Genomic DNA, 20,443 nt, shown 5'->3' with positions numbered 1-20,443 from the left:
TGATCATGATGATGGCCCTAGGTCACACCGACGGCCTCGGTCACACTCACCACGAGGCGGACCACGTGAAGACATCAACACTTTCAGTCTTGGTGAGCAGGGATAGCAACAACGTCCAGCCAAAGAAAGGCTGGGACCAAGATGCTTGGATTACAAACAGACGAATCCTAACTCTTCTGTGCTGGACAATTCTGTGGTTGGCCCTTGCTGCGATCTCATCGAAGAACACCGTGCGGGCCTAGACACTCCCTCCGGGGACGCCTCGGCTCCGGTGCGCTTTGAAGAGCAAATTCAACATGCTGCCATCTCTAAACATGCAGAGCCTAAACACACTAAGCAGAATTTCGCGGATGGTACTTGCTGCGATCACACGGAAGAACACCGTGCGGGCCTTGAGACTCCCTTCGGAGATGCCTCGGCTCCGGTGCACATTGAAGACCAATGCAGCGATCAGCCGATCACACTGCTGAACACCGTGCGGGCCTTGAGAACCCCTACGGGGATGACTCGGCTCCAGTGCACACTGAAGAGCAAGCGTAATGGGGGTCTTCTTTGTTTTCGACCACCGTAACGGGGGTCTTCTTGTACTGATCCATTTTGGATCCTTTTTTCCTCCCTTCTTAATGAAATGATGCGCATGTCTCTTGCACGTTCGAGAAAAAAAAAAGAATGACTAACTCACTAAATGATTGGTATCTCAATTATTCTCATGAAGGACTGAGGCTAAAAAGATGGAATGCTGAGTATTCATAGAATGAATAAGTTTGTTCACTTCCATTCCCGTAATGCATGTTTTCTATAGAATGGTTGATTCGCTAAACGACTGTTAACTCAGTAATTCTCATGAATGACTGAGACTAAAAGATGGAATGACTGACCTAGATAAACTATGAGATAAATATGTCAAGTAGGATCTAGTTTTGAAGCTTTCGTCGCGATGAATACAATGGTGAAATCGGTTTTCAATTTTGACACTCGGTTCAGTAGATGTTTTTTAAAACGGAACATCAAGTCATGCATGGACGCGTCATTTTTTGGGAGTGGGAGGAAGGTTGGTTGGCTAGGTGTGCGCACAAGATGTGTGTTAAGGAGTGGTGCCAAAATAGCGTGTGTGTGTTTTACTAGATACATTGCTTTAGCTATGAACCTAGACATAGTGTATATCTAAGTGCGTAGCAAAAGTTCTACATCTAGAAAAGCCAAAATGTCTTATAATTTGGAACTAAGGGAGTATATATTATGAAATTTTCTCATGTCAAATCCAAGTCACTATTTTCACAGTTGTCAATATAAATAGTTAACACAGCTATATTAGCATTCAAAGTTGAGGAATTTGATAATTCAAATTCGAAGGGTCTGTTTGTTTTCATCCATACTTATATAAGATAGCTTATGGCCCAAGGGCAGTATGGTAAACACAAATATGGGAAACTTATTTCGGCATCAAGGGTGGTGTTTCTCACCGTACTGCCCATGCCCAGAAGCTACCTTATGTAAGTTGGGGAGCAAACAAACAGGCGCTAAGTACATTTATTCAACGTATGCGATAATCCTATGCATCAATGATGTACAGCAGATGAGACAAACCTCCGGGACAGAACTGCCAGGGAAGGCACTTAACGGGTCAGCCAAACCAGCTGTTAAATAACAGCACTCTAGTGTTTCCCAATAAGAATCAACAAACTCTTTCTTTGAAAGTACAAAATCATGCCGAATTTTCCGATGATTGTTCAGTTGGGAAGATGGAAGAATTCTTGGCATGGGTTCTTCGATGTAAGGCCTGAGCTCCATCGAATGTGTATACATGGCATTTGACGATACACCAGCATCTTCTAAGAATTCTTTTGCAAGCTGAACCAGCTGTGAAACATAGATAAAGTGGTAAGTTTGTCACAACCTAGTCGCCTACGCAATTAAGGATTAATTATTGAACAATATAGCAAGTATCAAACATATGTGCCAAGTATAGCAATTACTGAATAACCTTTAAGATTAATGTTCGGTAATAGTTTTCAGGAGCACGCCTAAGTTGTAGCTTTTCACAAGGCTAACTACAAATATTAGAAAAGAATAAAGTTTATTACCTTGAGCTTGTCCAAAATATTTACTAAACGTGAGAGTCGGCCATTGGCATGAGTATCCAAGATCTGATTGTATTCCTCTGTAGGTATTTCTGAAAGTGTTTTTCCAAGCCTACACAACGTTATCATGTTATCAATCTTCTTTGCTGACCCAACAATTTGTAGAAAGAGTTCAAGGGGCATTTCTTTCATAGCTGCTTCCATAGAAAATAACAGGCATGATTGATTAAGGCTCTTATCATACTGCCCTGCTTTGGTACAACCAAATGCATTGCACCAATTTGGCAAAGAATTGACATAAGCCCACAGAAATTTATGAAATAACTTTGCTCGAATCATCTTTGCGCCTATGAATCCATTTGCATACATAGCTTCTAATAGTAATGGTTTGTAAACTTTAACTCTGCGTGAAATCCTCAGACCAGGTATGGCAGTCATATGTTGATTTTGCTTCACTTTAGCTGCTGCACCTGCGCGAGATTCGGTGTCAAAGTTCCTTTGTCTGGTCCTAAATTGCTCCACAAGTTCTGGTGACACGTCTCCAACAGAAGAATGCAGTATTACATCAAAGAGACGACTGCGAGCATAATTTGTCACCAATGGAGCACTGACTTTGATACATTTACAGCTTCCCTCTTGCTGAAGCTTATTCAACGTGCGAGTCAATGTCTTCCTATCCATTATTTTCCCGTCCTTCTTTTCAAGCCGTTCTAACCATTTATGTAACTCCACCTTCAGTACAAATTTCTTCTTCTGCAGGGCCCAAAAGAGAAAAGACAACCAGAATGATCAAATACAAGTAGACATGTGGCACACAAAGGGATAGCATGAACATGAACACACAAAAAAAGGAAATGTTGGAAGCTGAAAGTTGCTGTTACTAACTCTGACTAGGATTTAAAAAGAATTGTCTAAGTAGTAATACTTGCTCCATTCAAAAATATATCAAGTGGTCTCCAGTATGGCAGTATGCCACTTCGAAAATTATTGTACATGAAAATGATAAAAGAATTGTAAAATCTTAAATCTGTTATATTGCTAAAAAAAATTAATGAATACAGTGGCAGTTATCCAAACTACCAACTCATACAATTTACTTCGTTAGTTTGTCACAATCAGAGGATTTAACTGCACAGATTTTTTTACTACCAACATATATTTGAAAACGGGGATAGTATTACCTAGGGTGACAAGGACAAGAATGCATGTGAACATTTATCAAAGCCCACAAAGTATAGGCTTGTTTCATGGGTCATGGTGACCACAAATATACAGAGCCCAACCCTTTGAAGAAATATAAACGATCAAAATAGTTTAATATGGAAAAAATACAAAATAATGGAGTACAATTGAAACAGTTTTATCTGGAAGAAAAATATGAAATGCTAGAGTAACTATCAGTACCATATCACCATACTATATGGCTATATGCAAAAACCAGGGATACCCCACCCCATTAAAAACATACTGGCCTAAAGCCAACACCTAGAAAAAATCTGACCCGTTTCTGCAATTTCAAATTATGAACACAAGAAATAATCGAGTACAGGAAAAACAATAAATAATAATAAGATAAATAAGACCAGCACATGACAGGATGCATACACAATGCAACTGAAATATGGAACAGGTACTGCATCAAATGTACAGTAAATTCCATGCCATGACATTCAATATTGAACTGTCACAAATATTAAATTAGATACACATTTGCATTTGATAGATCATTTATGCAAGGAATCTCGATTGACAAGTACTTGGGAAGCAACCTTTAACATGTGTAGAATCCTTCTATGGCGTTGATCATCAGAAGATAATGGACGGCACCGACGCCTCCTCTGATTCGAAGCAAGTTTATCTAGGAAAAAAGCATGTGATCACTTACATTGAGTTTAATAGCAATTTGGTTGCAACCTAAACATATATAGCTTGCCAGTTTGCCAAGAAAAAGATTAACTAATCCCATATGAAGAAACTTAACTATACAAAGGGGTGGTAATGCATCACGATTCAAATGTTTCTTCACGATTCATTTGAGCCCTTAATTAAGTTTAGTTCAAAAATGAATAGAAAATAGAGTCTGATTCTAATTCTAATATGATCCGATCCTCAAATTTTATAGTGTAAAATGTAAAGCCCATTACCACCCCTAACTATACGCAGGAACTATAGAAGTAGCCCGCAAAGTCAGGGCATGGTATTACTTGAAAATTTTTTGAACTGATAACCACCCTTAGCTGAAAAACTTATGAACTTTGGGAGAGACAACCAAAGAGCACACCCTTCGTGATTTAAATAAAATATGACTCTGTGAGGAAAATATATGCAGGATTTGAAACAGATTATATTGTCCAGCTATAGAAGTATAGATGCATTAATAGATATATGCTTCGAAAAAGCATAAAGCTCTATGGATCTACTAGTGATCTTAAAGTCAAACATGGCACAGTTTATAGACAGTACAGAAACTGCGAGCTCTTACTGCAGCATGGCAATCCCCAGATATATTAACCACAGAACCTTAACCAAATGAAGAGAAAAAAATTGTGCAAATCTAAGTAATTGTACCTTCTTCAACTAACTGGGAAACTGCAGCAGAAGCATCACGGTTGTTCTGGATATGATGTCCAATTGGTTTGTCATGGTTCTCTTCTTCAAGCAAGAGTAATTTGCCCTGTGAACTAGGTGATTCCAAATCTTTAGATGAAACTAGGGACCACAAATCCGAACAATCATCACAGTCTTCTGAGAGTGCCTCAAAATTTTGCAGAGCAGTACCAGCTTTGTAGAGTGAGAAGTTTTTTGAAGTCCAAATTCGGTACTGCGATGTCTTGTCTGGAACTTCTGCTTCCCATGTTAGGTTGAATTTTTTTAGCATGGATGATACTCGTTTATGAAGTTTTTTTGAATTGTTGAGTCCAAGATGTTTGCCAATCTAATCAGAAGTTGTATTAGACATTAGTTACTAATTTTAAGATAAACAAAAACAAATTATCATCCCAATCAGATGACATAAGCAAACAAAATCTCTATCACATAATGATATGTATTCAAGCTTCTCCATATATTGATCATCAATGAATTCTGGGGTTCAACGTTCAAGGCAAGGAGCTTTTGCTCATGGGTCTGTTTTCCACTAGGAAGCATATTGGCTTATTGGGTCAACCGGTCAAGTAAAAATGCCATTACTGTACCCGGAAGCTGCTCTACCTTTGCATGAGAAATTATTCATGTTAACATGTCCCTAAATAAAATAACCTATTGCTGAAACTAGTCCACAGCCAAGCGAAACAAATATCTTCAGGTTTAGGCAACCATAATCAAGTATTGAAGAAGAAATTAGGTAACGTAACATGTATAACTCAAAAGGAAGCACAACAGCACTGCAATAGTAGGATAAAGTAAGAACCAGTCTAGCATATAATTTAAAACACATAATACCACAAAGTTGCGCCAATTCAAGGTTCAGAGAAGTACCTCAACAAGTGTAATACCTTTTGTCCCTTGGCTACTGATCATATCATATATACAGTTCTCTAATGGAAGTTCCAAAATTTGATCAGTTGCCTGACCTTTTTTAACAAATTTAAAATTTGAAGCTATACTTTTTGGCTGAAACTCATTTGGATCAAAATTTTTCAGTAGACGCAAACAACGGACAACCTGAAACATGGAATAACATTATAGCTTGTTGCTTAAGAATGTGTGTGAAACAGAAAAGTATTAAAGCAGGCATGGTGCAGTGCAGAGTGAATCTTCTATGTGGTGTAAGCCTAGCCAGATTATCTACACTCAGGGGCGGACCCAGAACAAAGTATTAATTTGTTTACCCCCAGTGTAATGGGCTTGGCCCACCTAACTACTCTATATAATATACACCCAACCCTGGATTAGGGTTAGGGTTTTCACTCATTCCAAATGGTAACAGAGCTAGGTCTTTTTCTCTCTCCTCATTCTCTGCGCTCTCATCGCCTGTGGAATTGCATGCCATTACCTCTTCAGTCCAAAAACATATGCATGTTTGGAGTAGCATCTAAACTGGGGTACGGAATCATGTTAATAAACTGTGACTCAAGTTACTGGAAATTCTATGACAAACTACACTTATAAAAGTCTAACAGTCTTTTAATTACATATTTGAACTAGCATTTCAATCCTGACGGGAAGTGTTAGGAACTGAGAGAATGAACTCCAAAAAAGTATTAGAAAGTGGCATTAAATAGCAAGAGATTAGCATCACCTTATCATCATCTTCGGCATCAAATATCTCCACAAGTCGTGCATCTATTAATCTATGCAATACCTGAAGAATAGGCCATTTAAGTAACAACCCATGAAAATGAAGGACCGACAGAGATAGTGTAAACTTGGGGTGTTTGGTTTGAGGAGCAGAATGTTGAATGAACTATCCAAACCTAATCTACTTTGCTCAGTATGAGGAATGGAATCAATTCACGTATCACCACCTGATCAATCATTCATCACAAGCAAATGTTGAGTACAAAAATGAGGAATGATGACATCCCCTAGAAGCATCGAAAAGATCCCAATGTCTCATGATGGAGGAACACATAGAAAAAGTTGGTTCCTCAAACCAAACACACCGTAGCTGATTTCAAGCAGGCTTACATTTCTCCATGCTCTGTGCCCATATGCCATCCTGTAGTCGAGATCAACTTTTATATCTGACACAACAAGAGCCTAGGGGAAATAATCAAGCAAATTAGCAAATTGGAAAATTTTGGTGCAAATACCAGCATAGCTTTAATAGGGAAAATGTGAGAGCAGTCGACCTTTCCACTTGCTTCTTCAAGTTTATCACATATGGCTTTCATTGCTGGAAGATAATCATGAATAGATATATCATTCTTGGAGTTAACATCAAAAGCTCCATCTACTCGGAAAGCATCTACATTGGCCTCTTCATTGCTCCCAAGTAGTTCAGGCTTTGTAATCTCAATTCTTTGCTGTGAAGTCATATTCAAGTCCTTGGCATATCGGGAGAGATATAGTGAATTGGTATTGATAATATGTTTATTCTGCGAGGCATCTTCCCTCTCAGCTCCGTGATCTTTCATCTTTATAATAGTTGATTGTCTAACTATTAGTCGTTGTGATTCAAGACTCTTTGCAATAAAATGGAAATTGTTTCCTTTCATTCTAAATTTTTTGCAAAGTTCACTCTGTGGTACCCCTGAAGTCCTATAACGAAAACATGATGTAAGAAACCACAATCATAGTTAAAATTAAGATAAAGAATCTGTACATGAACATACCACATTACGTGAACAGGTTAAAAATTGGAAACAATACAAAAGTGCAACAAAGACTAATAACCATTCTGTTGGACAATGTCAATAATACTAGTAATTTGTGGATAAATGAAACAGCTGACAGTGTTCATAAATATATGGGCTGTGCTAACAACAAGAATTTCCAAGTCACCATATGTCCATGCATTTGGACAGTTAAACCAAAGATACAAACTTTAGGGTATGATCCCTATAAAGAAGCTCATCTTCCGTTTGACACATAAGTCGGGCATGCACCATTTGAAAAATAAGCATATGGGCATAAAGAAATACTCATAATCAATACTTAAATTTTTAAGGGAACTGCTATGTACTGTGTACAGCTATATAAAAGGGAACAAATTGCTTCTCTGTGGCTTTAAATCTGTACATTATAACATAAATTCTCTTTTGCAAGGTAACAAAATATATAGGCACGTTTAGGGTTTAGGGTTCAAGGCACGCTTTGGACTTTGTACTACTCTTTTCTTCTTAATATATATGATGCTCCTGCGCGTTGGAGGAAAAAACATCTATAGGCACGTAAATTAAGTGATTTACATATTGAACATTTTCCAATTCCTATCAAGTCACAAATACCCAACCCCCAGACTGATTAATGAAATTAAAACAGACGGTGTACCAATTATATATTTGCTCAAAAACCATTGTTGCGGATTTGCACCTGCTTGCCGCAACACACTCCAACGTCGCCTTCTGGACGGCACTCAACTCCGACTTCGCGAATCTGCGCTCGTATAACCCCAGGAAGTTGTCCCTGATCCCCGCGCTTGCCACGAGCCGCATGCCCCGCCGTTCGGCCTCCTCGAAGTCCTTCTCCGCCGGGTCTCCGGCAGAGATGGGCACCCCGTCCCCATCCCCCTCCACCAGGTTGACGACGCGGAGCGCAAGGATGCGAGCCCACAGGGCGCGCTTGACTGCTGGGCCTAGCGGGAGCCCCGTCGCATCGAGCGTGCCACGGAGCGCTGGCCATAGGTCCACGACGGGGATCCCCGGCGCGAGGCGCGCGCACACCTCCTCCAGCGCCACCGACACGAGCTCGTCCATGGTTGTCTCGGAAGGTTTAGGGCTTTCAGGGTTTTGCCAATGGCGGCATCAGGCACGGAGAGCCCCACGGGGATCCTGAGTTCCGGGGGATGCGGTCTTCTTTTTCCTTTTGAGACAAAGAGGAAGGTGGGCTCGAGAGGTATCTTGTTTTCCCTTTTATATTTTAAAATAAATGAAATTTTAATTTTATATCTCGAATTTTATATATCTATACTAGCATATAGTTCATTTTAACAATAGATGATTAAATAGACCATGTCCAATGGACCAGCACGAGGCCCGGCTTATTTAATAATGACGTGAGTCGTGCTTAAGTCGTCGTCTCGGCACGTGTTAGTCCAGCTCGGCACGGTTATTTTTTTATTTTTAATAAACCAGTTTATATATATATATATACAATACTAGCTATGTGCCCGTGCGATACCACGGAACGCAAATTGACGAGCCTTCAACGACTAAGGACCCTAGCGACGGGCGACGTGAGTACAGTGATCATGATATAAATACGCAATATTATTATAAATACGTCAACCCAAATATATTACACTGATGTCGAACAAACATTATTAATATCGTACAAATTATTTCTAAAGAGTAAATATAGAATGTTTAATCATAAGCAAATATGTCGACATCTTGTACATTAATCTATTTTTTACGACAAAATGTTAGTACACAAAGATTATATAAAAATAAACATCATATATTTTATCGACCTCAATGTTCCATGTTAGTTCAGAATTTCAGATGTGTTAACAGGCAACAACAAAAAGAGCAAAATATGGTATGATTCCACTTTATTTAACTCATTCTTCTCAACACCTTCATAGGTTTCTTTTTTAGCCTACAATATAGTAGCAATAAAAGGAGACAGATATAGGCCAAAGGAATCATGAAGGATATGGTTCAGTTGTAGGAGTGCTCATCATTTGGGCCCTTATTACACCTTTTTCGTTGTAAACAATAACACATGTTTCGCTGTTCGCAAGGTGCATGATCTTTTGTTGAAGTACCAATTGATTTTCCTGAACGCTTAGATTAGGTTCAAGATATTTATTTACAGAAACTTGCTTAAATTTACAGACTGAATGCAAATACAATAACTTCCATTGCTTGATTTGAGACAATCAGGAGATGGGCCTTTCTCAAATTGAACAGCCGACCGCTACTAAGCTAAACTGTAAGGAAAATGGACCCCAGGCCTTTTGGCTAATTGAGTTTTGGTGTTTGATGATTAACACAATATGTGGACTAATATGTTTGCTAGTGTTTATAATTATAGTTCACAGGATACGAAGAGAATTGGACCAAGACAATGAGGATGCAACACCTCAAAAGAAGACATAAAAAGATGCATAGGAGTCCAATACTCAAGTACAAAAGAAGCCCGAGGAAATCAGCAAAGGAATCCAAGATGCGGGCTGTCAGCCAGCGCCTGGTGGCGCACAGGACAGTGCTGTCCGGTGTGCACCTGTTCAATGGATTTTTATATGCTGATACATGTACGTATACATTGAAAAATAATAATAGAATAATAATCCGATGATCAATTAGTAAAAAAAAAGGGCTGAAGATAAGACGTAAAATAATGGAGTTGTGGTTACGTGATGACTTTGGGATCTTTCTATCCAATCCATGCATGCCTGAATATGCTTATTTATCTACAAATGGTGGCCGCATGCACTGCGATCCAAAATATTCGCGTGATTAGTTGACCGGAACAACCTGAGCAATAAATTAGCTTCAGCGCAGTCCTTATCCAAAGAACCCGCGCATGCGAGGGATGGGGAACTTATCCTTACGTGAATTTCTGAACGCGCTCACGAGTACTGATCCATTTGCCAGCTGCCTATAAAGAAGCAGGTACCAGAGAGAAGCGAGGGGAGAAGGGCATCAACCAGGCAGCTGCGACTGACGCCGCCAGGAAGCAAGTAGAGAGAGATCGACCAGAAGAAAGGACGCGCAGAGGGAAAAAGAAAGAAAGAAAGGGGTGAAGCCAGCCCAGCCGTGGCAGCACCAGAGCGAGAGAAGAAGCAGCCTCGGCAAAGGAATCTGTAAAGAAAAAAAAAACAGAGAGAGAGCAGATCGGTCAAAGAAAGAAAGGGAGAGAGAGGCCAGAGAAAGCAGCACGCAAAAGAAAAAGTAGATCAAAAAAGCAACCTCCAGCCACCAGTTGCTAGCAGATCAAGACCAGCCACTCGCAGATCAAGAAATTTTGCAGCCACCACAGAAACAAGCAGCCCTCGTCGCATATCATAGCACCAGCACAGTAGTGAAACACCAACAGCAACGCAGATCGTCGCCAGATCAGCCTACAATCATATGGCGTTTACAATATCTATGGGTGAGATCAATATTTAATATTTTATTGTCTGCGCTTGTTATGTCAAAGTGCGCACAAGACTTGTGTATGTCGAAGCACCCTATGATTAGCGTTTTAAAACGCGTCCAAAAAGATCTGTCGATTCATTCCAGATATTGAAGCCTCTAAAAATCTGATGCTCAGGTCGAATCAATTTAAATTGATAAATTGATGTCGTGCTTGTGTTCTAGATTGATTTACTAATCCGATGGTTATTTCGGATTAAACTGATAATCCGATGGTCATACTGTATCAATTTAATTTGATAATCTGATGATGCACTCGCACTCCAAAATGGTCTACTACGCCGATGGTTATTCCGGATTAAAACTGATAATCCGATGGTCATGCCGGATCAATTTAATTTGATAATCTGATGTTGCGCTTATGCGCCAGATTGGTCCACTGGTACAATGGTTATTCCGGATTAATCTAGGAAAAATCCGATAGTCATGCCATATTAATTTTCACACAAAGGGGTGAACTCTTTTCTCGCTACCTCGAAGGGCGAACTCACGGCTTGATAAAGTGATAGCCAAATTATTGACAAAATTTATCACTATTAGTCCAACGACACGTCTTGTGTAAACGAGATCAAACACATTGTTGCTGGGTACCGACGAGGCGAAGGCAATACTACGTTCATGCTGATGAAAACTGGCGGACATACGACTGGGCACCGACGAGGCGAAAGTCATCCCCTTCATCAACAACATCCCGTTTACCAATCAACGTGACAATGGCGTAGTCATGATTAAGTTTTGGCAATTTTAAAAGGCACTCACATCATTCACCGTGCACTCATCCTGAGATACGACGACCACTATGTGCAGCTTAATCGGAGGTGTTCTACATATTGTACTATGTAGATGTAATTAACCGGGCGAGCCTCTCGTGTAAGGTCCCGGGAATCAGCGAACTACACATTTCTCCAAGTCAAAAGCTTGTCCAAGCAATGACGTAGAAGACAGCGGAAGACAAGTTCAGGCGAACTATGTACTTTGTAAAAATCCGATGATTAATGAAATATATGGTTCATGATTGCAACACTTGTCCTAATTCGCTCGATTTTTTTTTATTATTTCTTTTGTTCTCACAAACAAAATGGCACGCCCGGTGGGACCTGATTCTCCTCCCATCTTTGCTGCGCTACAGTGGTCGTCATACAATTTCTCTTCTAAGCTTAGCTGTTCAATAGCAATGACTGATGCTTGTCACAAGAACTTTAAGAGTTCAGCGAAAACAAATATTTATGTTGCATGCACATGGTAACATGTACTAGCAGCTTGCATGATAGACTCTGCACCTGAGTCACATGATTTAATAGACACAGTGAAATGAGCTTGTCTAAAGCATGTTTGAATACACATAAAGCTGTTTGAATGGCGTACTAACTAAAGGAGTCCCGCTTGCAGGAGAGACTTTTCCCACCATCTCCGCTCAAGAAGCCACCAAGTTTGGTGCAACAACACAATTGTTTCAGTTCGGGACAAATCCACCAGTCGCGGTGATCAAGTACGAGGGCAAGACGTACTACCACATCACTAAAGATCCAGTCAAGCCTGACACTGGAAAGCATGCATCCATGAAGGCGAAGAAACAGAGATGTGAGGCAATCACTAAAGCTCGTGATCTTCTCAAGAGCAATGAAAGGCTTCATGCCAAGCAGTTTGAGCAGGTTTTTAACGACCTTCACAACGTGACCTACAAGCTTTCCATATCCATGCACAAAGCTCGGTCTAGTGGCAACGCTAATACTGCACGCAACTACAGAAGGAAGAGAAGACAAGTTAAGGGGTTGTGTGCAGCCCTAACGAATCGTGTCATTCAGGACACGAGAAGCGAAGAGGAACCACATGGCTCTGTTTATTTAGATCCTGTGGAGACACCCTACGTATTGTCTGTAAAGGCAGAACGTCCTCATGAGCTGAAGCAACTCATTAGAGATGCAATCATGAATGAGTTCTGGACACGCACCATGAATCGTCCGGCTCATTTTCCTGGTTGCAAACCACTACCACTTCTACAATCTACAATGCTAGTCTCGGTCAATCACATTACGACAAATGACAATACCAAAAATAGGTTTGCAACACTGCCTAACGAGGTTCCAACACCTCATTCTGATGATCTTCAACGCCAGTTCCAACAGTTGCAAGCTCAGATGATGCAGCTTCAGCAACAATTACAAGGGCATGAGGAAGGCACACATGCTGGGGGCAGGCCTAGTTGTTCTCACGTGAATGAACATGCGAGGAGCAGACCTATTCATTCTCATGAAAATGAACATTATATACATGCCGGGGGCAGGCCTAGCCGTCCTTATGAGAATTACACACGAACCGGGGGCGGGTCTATGCACCGAACTCGGGATCGCTATCATGAAGAGCCGGAGTCATCTCGCCAAACTAATATGAGGCAACATATCCCGAGTTATCGTCCTCAATATGATCAAAGAACTTTGGCTCCAAGAAGAGGTTCTCATCAATACTTCAAGACTAGGCATGCATCATCGTCGTCACATGTCTACAAGCAAGCACGTCAAGAATGGCGACCTGTGTCGCCAAGGCGGGAACAGCATCAGGGTGAACCCGCAATTACATTTGCTTCACGAGGACAAGAGGGCCCAATGCCGCCGCCTCAACGACCTACAAGTGCACCCACTCAGATTGCAACTACATCAAGCTCTCAACAGAATAGGTCATTGCTACCAACACCATCAATCCAACCTATCACTGCATATGTTCCATCAGTAAACAAACGCAAGCGTGAAAATCGTCGAAATAATCGACGTGTGTTGTACCAAGAGCTTCAAGAATTGGTGCTCAACAATGTACGAGTGAAAGTGCGACCAGAAGGTAAAGTCCACCCGTTCTATGATAAAATTATGTTGCGTCTCTCCCCTGCCTTGAAGCAGAATGAAAGGTATAGGTATCTAGTGGAACGCCTGGTACCCAAGCCTAAGAAATTACAAGAGAATACGCAAACAATCACACCCGAGCAGGGGGTTGGTTTTCTTAAACCCGAGGCAGCCGTAATGGAGGTCGATACTAAAAATTCTATAAAGGAAAAATCAGAAGTTTTAACTCCTCTAAAGGAGATTGAGCAAACAAAGGCACAACAGGTGACATCATTACAAGACCTTGAGCGAAAGGGTAAAGAGATATTGCAAAATACTGAAGATGGTGACCATTATATGAAGGATGCTGATAATATGAAGGGTGTTGACAATGATGTTGCTCTATGTGGCACTCTTTCGGCACTCTCAGAACAAAGTGATGACCCCAAATGGGCACCACCACAAGTAACACATGAGTTTTCTTATCCTTCGGACGAGGAAATAGTTCCCAACCCTAAAGCAAGCTATTCCAAGAGGAGACTTCTTCCTAATCTAGGAAAGGTCCGTAAGTGGTTCAGTGGGTCTAATGATCAAGATGATGAGAGTGATATGAAGTCTTCAACAGCACCATGTCTCCCTGTTACATCAAAAAATCGAACAGCTAGTGGGAGATCACGAGGTGGGCTATCACCACATCATTACATAAATGTGGAGTCACGTCTGCCACAAGATAACCCCTCATTGGAGATTATCGCGCAAAGAGAGGGTGTTAGCACTCGTCTTAAGATGATTGCATCACAGAAAATAGCATGTACCTCACCACATGTTAATAATGAAAATGTTGAAGAAGAGGAATCAGATGGAGATTCTAGCACATCACTGGAAGAACGTCCTGGTTCCCCTCACTATTCTGAACTCGCACATTCTATAGTATCGAATGATGACAATGAAGAAGGCAATCTATATGATGCACCAGCTAATGTAATCATTGCTGGAGATAAAGATAAAGAAAAAGACTCCGGCGCTGGTGTTTCAGGGGCAAAGAATGATATGGAGCAGATGTTGTTCACTCAGCAAAAACAAATTGATGCTCTGACGGCACAAGTAGGTCAGCTAGTTGAGCTTTTCAAGAATGTCGCGGGTGATGTGTCCAATAAAGTTATTGACCCGCAAATGGAAGATCAAGAAGAGGATGAGGATTGGCGTGAAGCAGGAAAAGGTCATGAACAATTCATGTTCCAAAAGCAACAAGCACCACCACCATTACACACATTGAAGGATTATCATGATATCATTAATGACTTGGTTGATAAGAGGATGAAGCAAATATCAATCGAGCAAAGCCCTCAAGTTTCTGAAAGTGAGCTTGAAAAGCCATATGAAGCATGGCATGATTTAGTGCCCTTCCCATCAGGGTGGCACCCACCAAAGTTTTGTCTATTTGATGGCACTGGTGATGCAAGAGAGCATTTGGCGTACTTTGAAGCCATGTGTGGAGACACATCCCGCACTCCATCTCTTCTATTACGACAGTTCTCTGGTTCGTTGACTGGGCCAGCCTTCCATTGGTATAGTCGCTTGCCGGTTGGCTCCATACCCGACTGGAAAACCATGAAAGAATTGTTTAAATCCCATTTTGTGTCCATGAAGAAGGACTTCTCCATCGTCGAGCTGCTTCAAGTCAAGCAAAAGCGAGATGAGAAAATTGACGACTACATACTTCGTTTCCGCAATAGCTATGTTCGCCTTGCAAGAGAAATGCACCCTCAAGAGGCTGTTAGTATGTGCATACATGGCATGCAACAACATTGGTCGCTCGAGGTGTCTCGACGCGAACCTAGAGATTTCAGCTCCCTCAGTTCGGCAGTGGCCGCAACAAAGCTGGAGTTTGAGAAGTCTCCTCAAATTATGGAGCTTTATAAGAATGCCGGCCTCTCAGACAACACAAAGAGGTTCAATGCTATAATGAAGCCTAACAATAATAATAATAAACTGAAAATGGCTGAGACAAATACAACAAGGGTTGGTTCATCAATGCCGCAAGGCAATGTACCTATTTTAGGCACTAGAAATGAAGCTCCAGGAAGCCGACAGCGTCCTTCAATGTAAGAATTACTCAAGAAGCAATATGTGTTCAAGCGGTCAATGATTAAAGGTTTCTTCAATCAGGTGTTGGAACATGATCACATTAAATTGCCAGATCCTAAGAGACCTGATCAAGTCAGGATGACAAACAACCCTCTCTATTGTCCATACCATCGTTATGTTGGACACATTATTGAGGATTGTGTGGCTTTTAAAGAGTGGCTCCAACGAGCAATTGACGAGAAGAGGTTGGGACTCCAACCTGATGCTGTAAATCCAGATTATCATGCCACTAACATGGTGAGCATTAGATCAACACCAAAGAGTTCTGTGGAAAAGGAAGATTGGGTTCCGTTGACACAACTAGAACATGAGTTTGCTAGCATGCAACTTACTCAAGACATTCCAAAGGTTGACACTAACCAATGGCATGTCATGAAGCATCATATACCTCCATTAAAAGGGTATCAACATCATGAAGCAAGATTAGTTCCACCTTACTGTAAGCATGTCGTGTCACATAGGCAGCATGACCCAAGTCAGCGTCGTCTACCACAAAGGTTTGTGCCACTGTCTGAGGGGGATGAGCAATTCCCGCGACTTGCCCGAAGGTCACCAACTCTAGCACAATTCATGCCCAAAAGCTGGGGGCAGGTATCCCACTCCACAGTGCAAGAAAGAGAACATACGAGAGAAGAGTGCAACGTGATCCTCCAACATAGCGACAACACAGGTAGTAGCTCTGATGAAGGGTTAACCATTCGTGAACAAGAGATATTTCAAGTTGAGGCTTCTTCAACAAGTGCTAATAAACTAGAAGTAGACATGAATCTACGAAGTGGCAAAGCCTTGCCAGAACTCCAAAATCTACGCAAGAAGTCTAAAGAAAAAGATGTTTGCCTGAAGGAAAATTTACCGCAAGTTGATACAAGGAATGCACCAATGAATGATGGAGATGCTGCACTCAAGGTTGATTATAATGTGGTTGCACACCTCAAGCGTATACCAGCACTGTTAAGTGTGTATGATGCCCTCTTATTGGTTCCTGAACTTCGCCAAGCACTTGTTGAGGCATTGCAAAAGCCAGAAGTTTATGAAATAGACATGGCAAAGCACAACTTGTTATGTAACTCGATAGGAGCCAACCAACTTACATTTTCTGAAGATGATAAAGTACTAGAATACGATGATCACAATCGCCCGCTATACATAGAAGGAAACATTGCTTCAGCGCATCTGCGGCGTGTACTTATTGACCCTGGCTCTGCAGTAAATATCTTGCCGGTCCGTAGCCTAACCCGGGCTGGATACACTTTGGATGACCTTGACCCCACTGAAGTGGTGATTTGTGGATTCAACAATCAAGGGACTTCTGCCCTCGGCTCCATCACTGTGAAGGTGCAAATGTCCTCATTTAGCTTCAAGGCACGGTTCTTCGTCATTGATTCAAATACATCATATTCAGCCCTCTTGGGTAGACCTTGGATACATAAGTACCATGTAGTCCCCTCAACTTTACATCAGTGTTTAAAGTTCTTGGATAATAAAGGAGAGCAACATCGAATAGCGGCTAATCCAATGCCTTACACTATTCATGAGTCGCATCATGCCGATGCGAAGTATTATTTTTCAAGCGGAGAATCATATGACCAGCAAGGACGTGTGACACCTCCCGCTGACGTTATCATCACTCCTGGCTCTACTTCATCATCAGAGTTAAGAGCGTTTCTATCCCACCATTCTGCCAGGCGGAGTAGTAAGGGCAAAGAACAACAAAGGCGACGTGGAACACCGTCAGCCGCCGTTGCTAGCAAATCTGCTTCATCAAGTGGCTTTAGAGTATTGGCACCCTCTCCTGCCTCTACTTCAATGCCATTTTCATTAGGAGGAGCAGAACCGCCTCCTTCTACTCCCCTTCTGTTGAGGTCTGTTCCTACAGAACCCAAAGAAAATTCTGGGATGCTTATCTTAGTGTCATCTCCGCCTAATGATATGATGTCTCCAAACATTACAGGTGCTCAAGGAGGTCCTAAGCTTCCTGCACAAGAGGCTGATCTTCCACCTCCAATTATATTACAATCAAAGAATTTAGAACAAAAAAGCACAACCCTGCCTAAAGGAAGTGTTCGAAGGAGAGTGGAAGAATTTGAGAAATCAGTAGAGGCTAAGATCAAACAACCTCCATCCATGTATACATCTATAGCGACGCCGCTAGAAGTGTGGGTTATTCAAGAACCAAAGAGTTATGCTTATCCCACCATTTTCTATAAAGCTCCACAAGTATTACCTTATGATTCTATCATTAGGTTACCTACATTTAACAGTCATGCTGACAAGGCACTAAGTACTATTAGAGCCGATCCAAGGTTGGCTCATTTGTTAGAAAAATCTGGGATTAAACTTCAACGCAATTTTAGGCTTCCATCACCGCCTGCCATTTGTGAAGAATGGTGGGATGAGGCAGAAAGATTAATTAGAAAAAGGAATAAAAGGGGGAGAAACATAACTCAATCAAAGTATGGCCTGGGTTATAGTCATGATGACTCAAGTGAAAATGAAGAGGATGAAGTCAATGACCCACGACGAGTGACATGTCATATGACCTTCGAGGGTGCTTCCTCTTATGAAGAACAAGATAAGGCTTATAAAATGCCATACTGGTCCCGATCAATTCACACAATAGCAAATGCTTGTCAAGGAATGGGAAATGAGCAGTATGTCTTATCACGAGTTGAAGAAGTTCTCACTATAGGAGAACAGGGAAAAGTCGTCGATGCTGCCCCTGCCCCTCAACAATTAGAAGATGGGGTTCAACTCACTATTGATGAATTAGTTGAGATCAACTTAGGGGCTGAGGATGATCCACGTCCCACGTTTGTAAGCGCAAGCCTTACACCTGAGGAGCGAGAAAGTTACCGAGAATTCCTTATGGAATTTCGTGATTGTTTTGCTTGGTCATATAAAGAAATGCCCGGGCTTGACCCTCGAGTTGCCACACACAAGCTTTCTATTGATCCTAAGTTTCGACCAGTGAAGCAACAACCACGTCGCTTTCGTCCTGAGCTGCAGGACAATATCATTGCAGAAGTAGAAAAGTTGATCACTGCCGGGTTTATCAAAGAAGTGCAATACCCACGATGGCTTGCAAACATTGTCCCCGTAATAAAGAAAAATGGACAAGTACGAGTATGTGTTGATTTTCGTGACTTGAATCGTGCTTGCCCCAAAGATGACTTTCCTATTCCCATCACTGAGATGGTGGTTGATGCTACAACAGGATATGGTGTTCTATCCTTCATGGATGGGTCGTCTGGCTATAATCAAATCAAAATGAATGAGGATGATGCAATAGATACTGCATTCCGCACCCCTAAAGGGAATTTTTATTACACAGTCATGCCGTTTGGCTTGAAGAATGCGGGTGCTACATATCAACGAGCAATGACTGTTGTGCTTGATAATCTTATCCATCACTCTGTAGAATGCTACATTGATGACATAGTGGTGAAGACAAAAAAATGTCAAAGACATCAGGATGATCTTCGTGTTGTCTTCGACAGACTCCGAAAGCATCAGTTAAAGATGAACCCTTTAAAATGCGCCTTTGCTGTTAAATCAGGTGTGTTTTTAGGTTTCGTCGTCCATCATCGAGGTATTGAAATAGAGCCAAAGAAAATTAAGGCAATACAGAAAATGCCTCCTCCTAAAAATTTAAGTGGCCTCAAATCTTTGCAGGGTCATTTGGCGTACATACGACGCTTTATATCTAATCTCTCTGGGCGTACTCAACCATTCACGAGATTAATGAGGAAAGGTGTGCCATTCCATTGGGATGAGCAATGCCAAAATGCGCTTGATAGTCTAAAGAGGTACTTACTTAATCCTCCAGTATTGGCTGCACCTGTAAAAGGTCGCCCACTTATTTTATATATTGCCACACAGCCAGCCTCAATCGGCGCGCTTCTCGCACAACATAACGATGAAGGGAAGGAGGTGGCTTGTTACTACTTGAGTCGTACCTTGGTGGCAGCTGAGAACAATTACTCTCCAATAGAGAAGTTGTGCTTGGCCCTAGTCTTTTCCTTAAAGAAGTTGCGACACTATATGTTGGCACATCCAATACAGCTCGTGGCAAGAGCAGACCCTGTAAGGTATGTGCTAAATCAACCGGCCCTCATGGGACGCCTTGGTAAATGGGCAGTAATCATGATGGAATTTGACATTACTTATGTGCCGCAAAAAGCAATTAAAGGTCAAGCCTTAGCTGATTTTCTTGCTGCTCATCCCGTGCCAGATGATTCGCCGTTGGTGATAGACTTGCCCGACGAGGATGTTTTTACCATCGACATAGAGTCACCATGGGAGCTTTATTTTGATGGAGCGTCTCGTACAGAGACTGGTCCTGATGGTTCTCAAAAGGAGAAGGGCTGGTGCAGGGATAGTATTCAAGACACCACAAGGTGAAACAATTTATCATTCCTTCTCTCTGATGAAGGAGGAATGCTCGAATAATGAAGCAGAGTATGAAGCCCTCATATGTGGTCTCTTGCTTGCACTTTCTATGGACATTCGACATTTGCTAGCATATGGTGACTCACAGCTTGTTGTTCGACAAGTTAACAATATTTATGAGGTACGTAAGCCTGGGTTGGTGCCTTATTACAAAGCAACACGAGGGCTCATGGAAAAATTTGATAATATTAATATCTCTCACATT

At 41.5% G+C, this 20,443-nt stretch overlaps 1 protein-coding gene across 39 annotated transcripts in view; it reads right to left on the bottom strand.

Annotated features, from left to right (window-relative positions):
• The window catches only part of LOC118472111 (uncharacterized), a 58,172-nt gene extending 49,560 nt beyond the window's left edge, over positions 1-8,612 (bottom strand). For 29 of the 39 annotated variants that reach the window (XR_004849731.1, XR_004849715.1, XR_004849716.1 and 26 more), the window contains exons 1-9: positions 8,058-8,568; positions 6,875-7,283; positions 6,711-6,782; positions 6,322-6,384; positions 5,559-5,744; positions 4,650-5,016; positions 3,851-3,939; positions 2,085-2,834; positions 1,588-1,860 (exon numbers count right to left, since the gene is read on the bottom strand). Coding sequence is in view for 5 of the 39 variants with exons in the window: in XM_035959314.1 (XP_035815207.1) it covers positions 1,588-1,860; positions 2,085-2,834; positions 3,851-3,939; positions 4,650-5,016; positions 5,559-5,744; positions 6,322-6,384; positions 6,711-6,782; positions 6,875-7,283; positions 8,058-8,440 (2,592 nt within the window). In the remaining 34 variants the exon portion in view is untranslated. Of the gene's footprint in view, positions 1-1,587; positions 1,861-2,084; positions 2,835-3,850; positions 3,940-4,649; positions 5,527-5,558; positions 5,745-6,321; positions 6,385-6,710; positions 6,783-6,874; positions 7,284-8,057 lie in introns of those variants that run through there. The other 10 variants (XR_004849734.1, XR_004849721.1, XR_004849735.1 and 7 more) reach the window with 7 other exon arrangements.
• Positions 8,613-20,443: the final 11,831 nt, after the last annotated feature.

The sequence above is a fragment of the Zea mays genome, chromosome 5 (genome assembly GCF_902167145.1).
Source record: "Zea mays cultivar B73 chromosome 5, Zm-B73-REFERENCE-NAM-5.0, whole genome shotgun sequence".
In the NCBI taxonomy this organism is placed as follows: Eukaryota; Viridiplantae; Streptophyta; class Magnoliopsida; order Poales; family Poaceae; genus Zea; species Zea mays.
The sequence above is the reverse complement of the archived record's forward strand: the minus strand, read 5'-3'. Positions and strand labels throughout refer to the sequence as shown.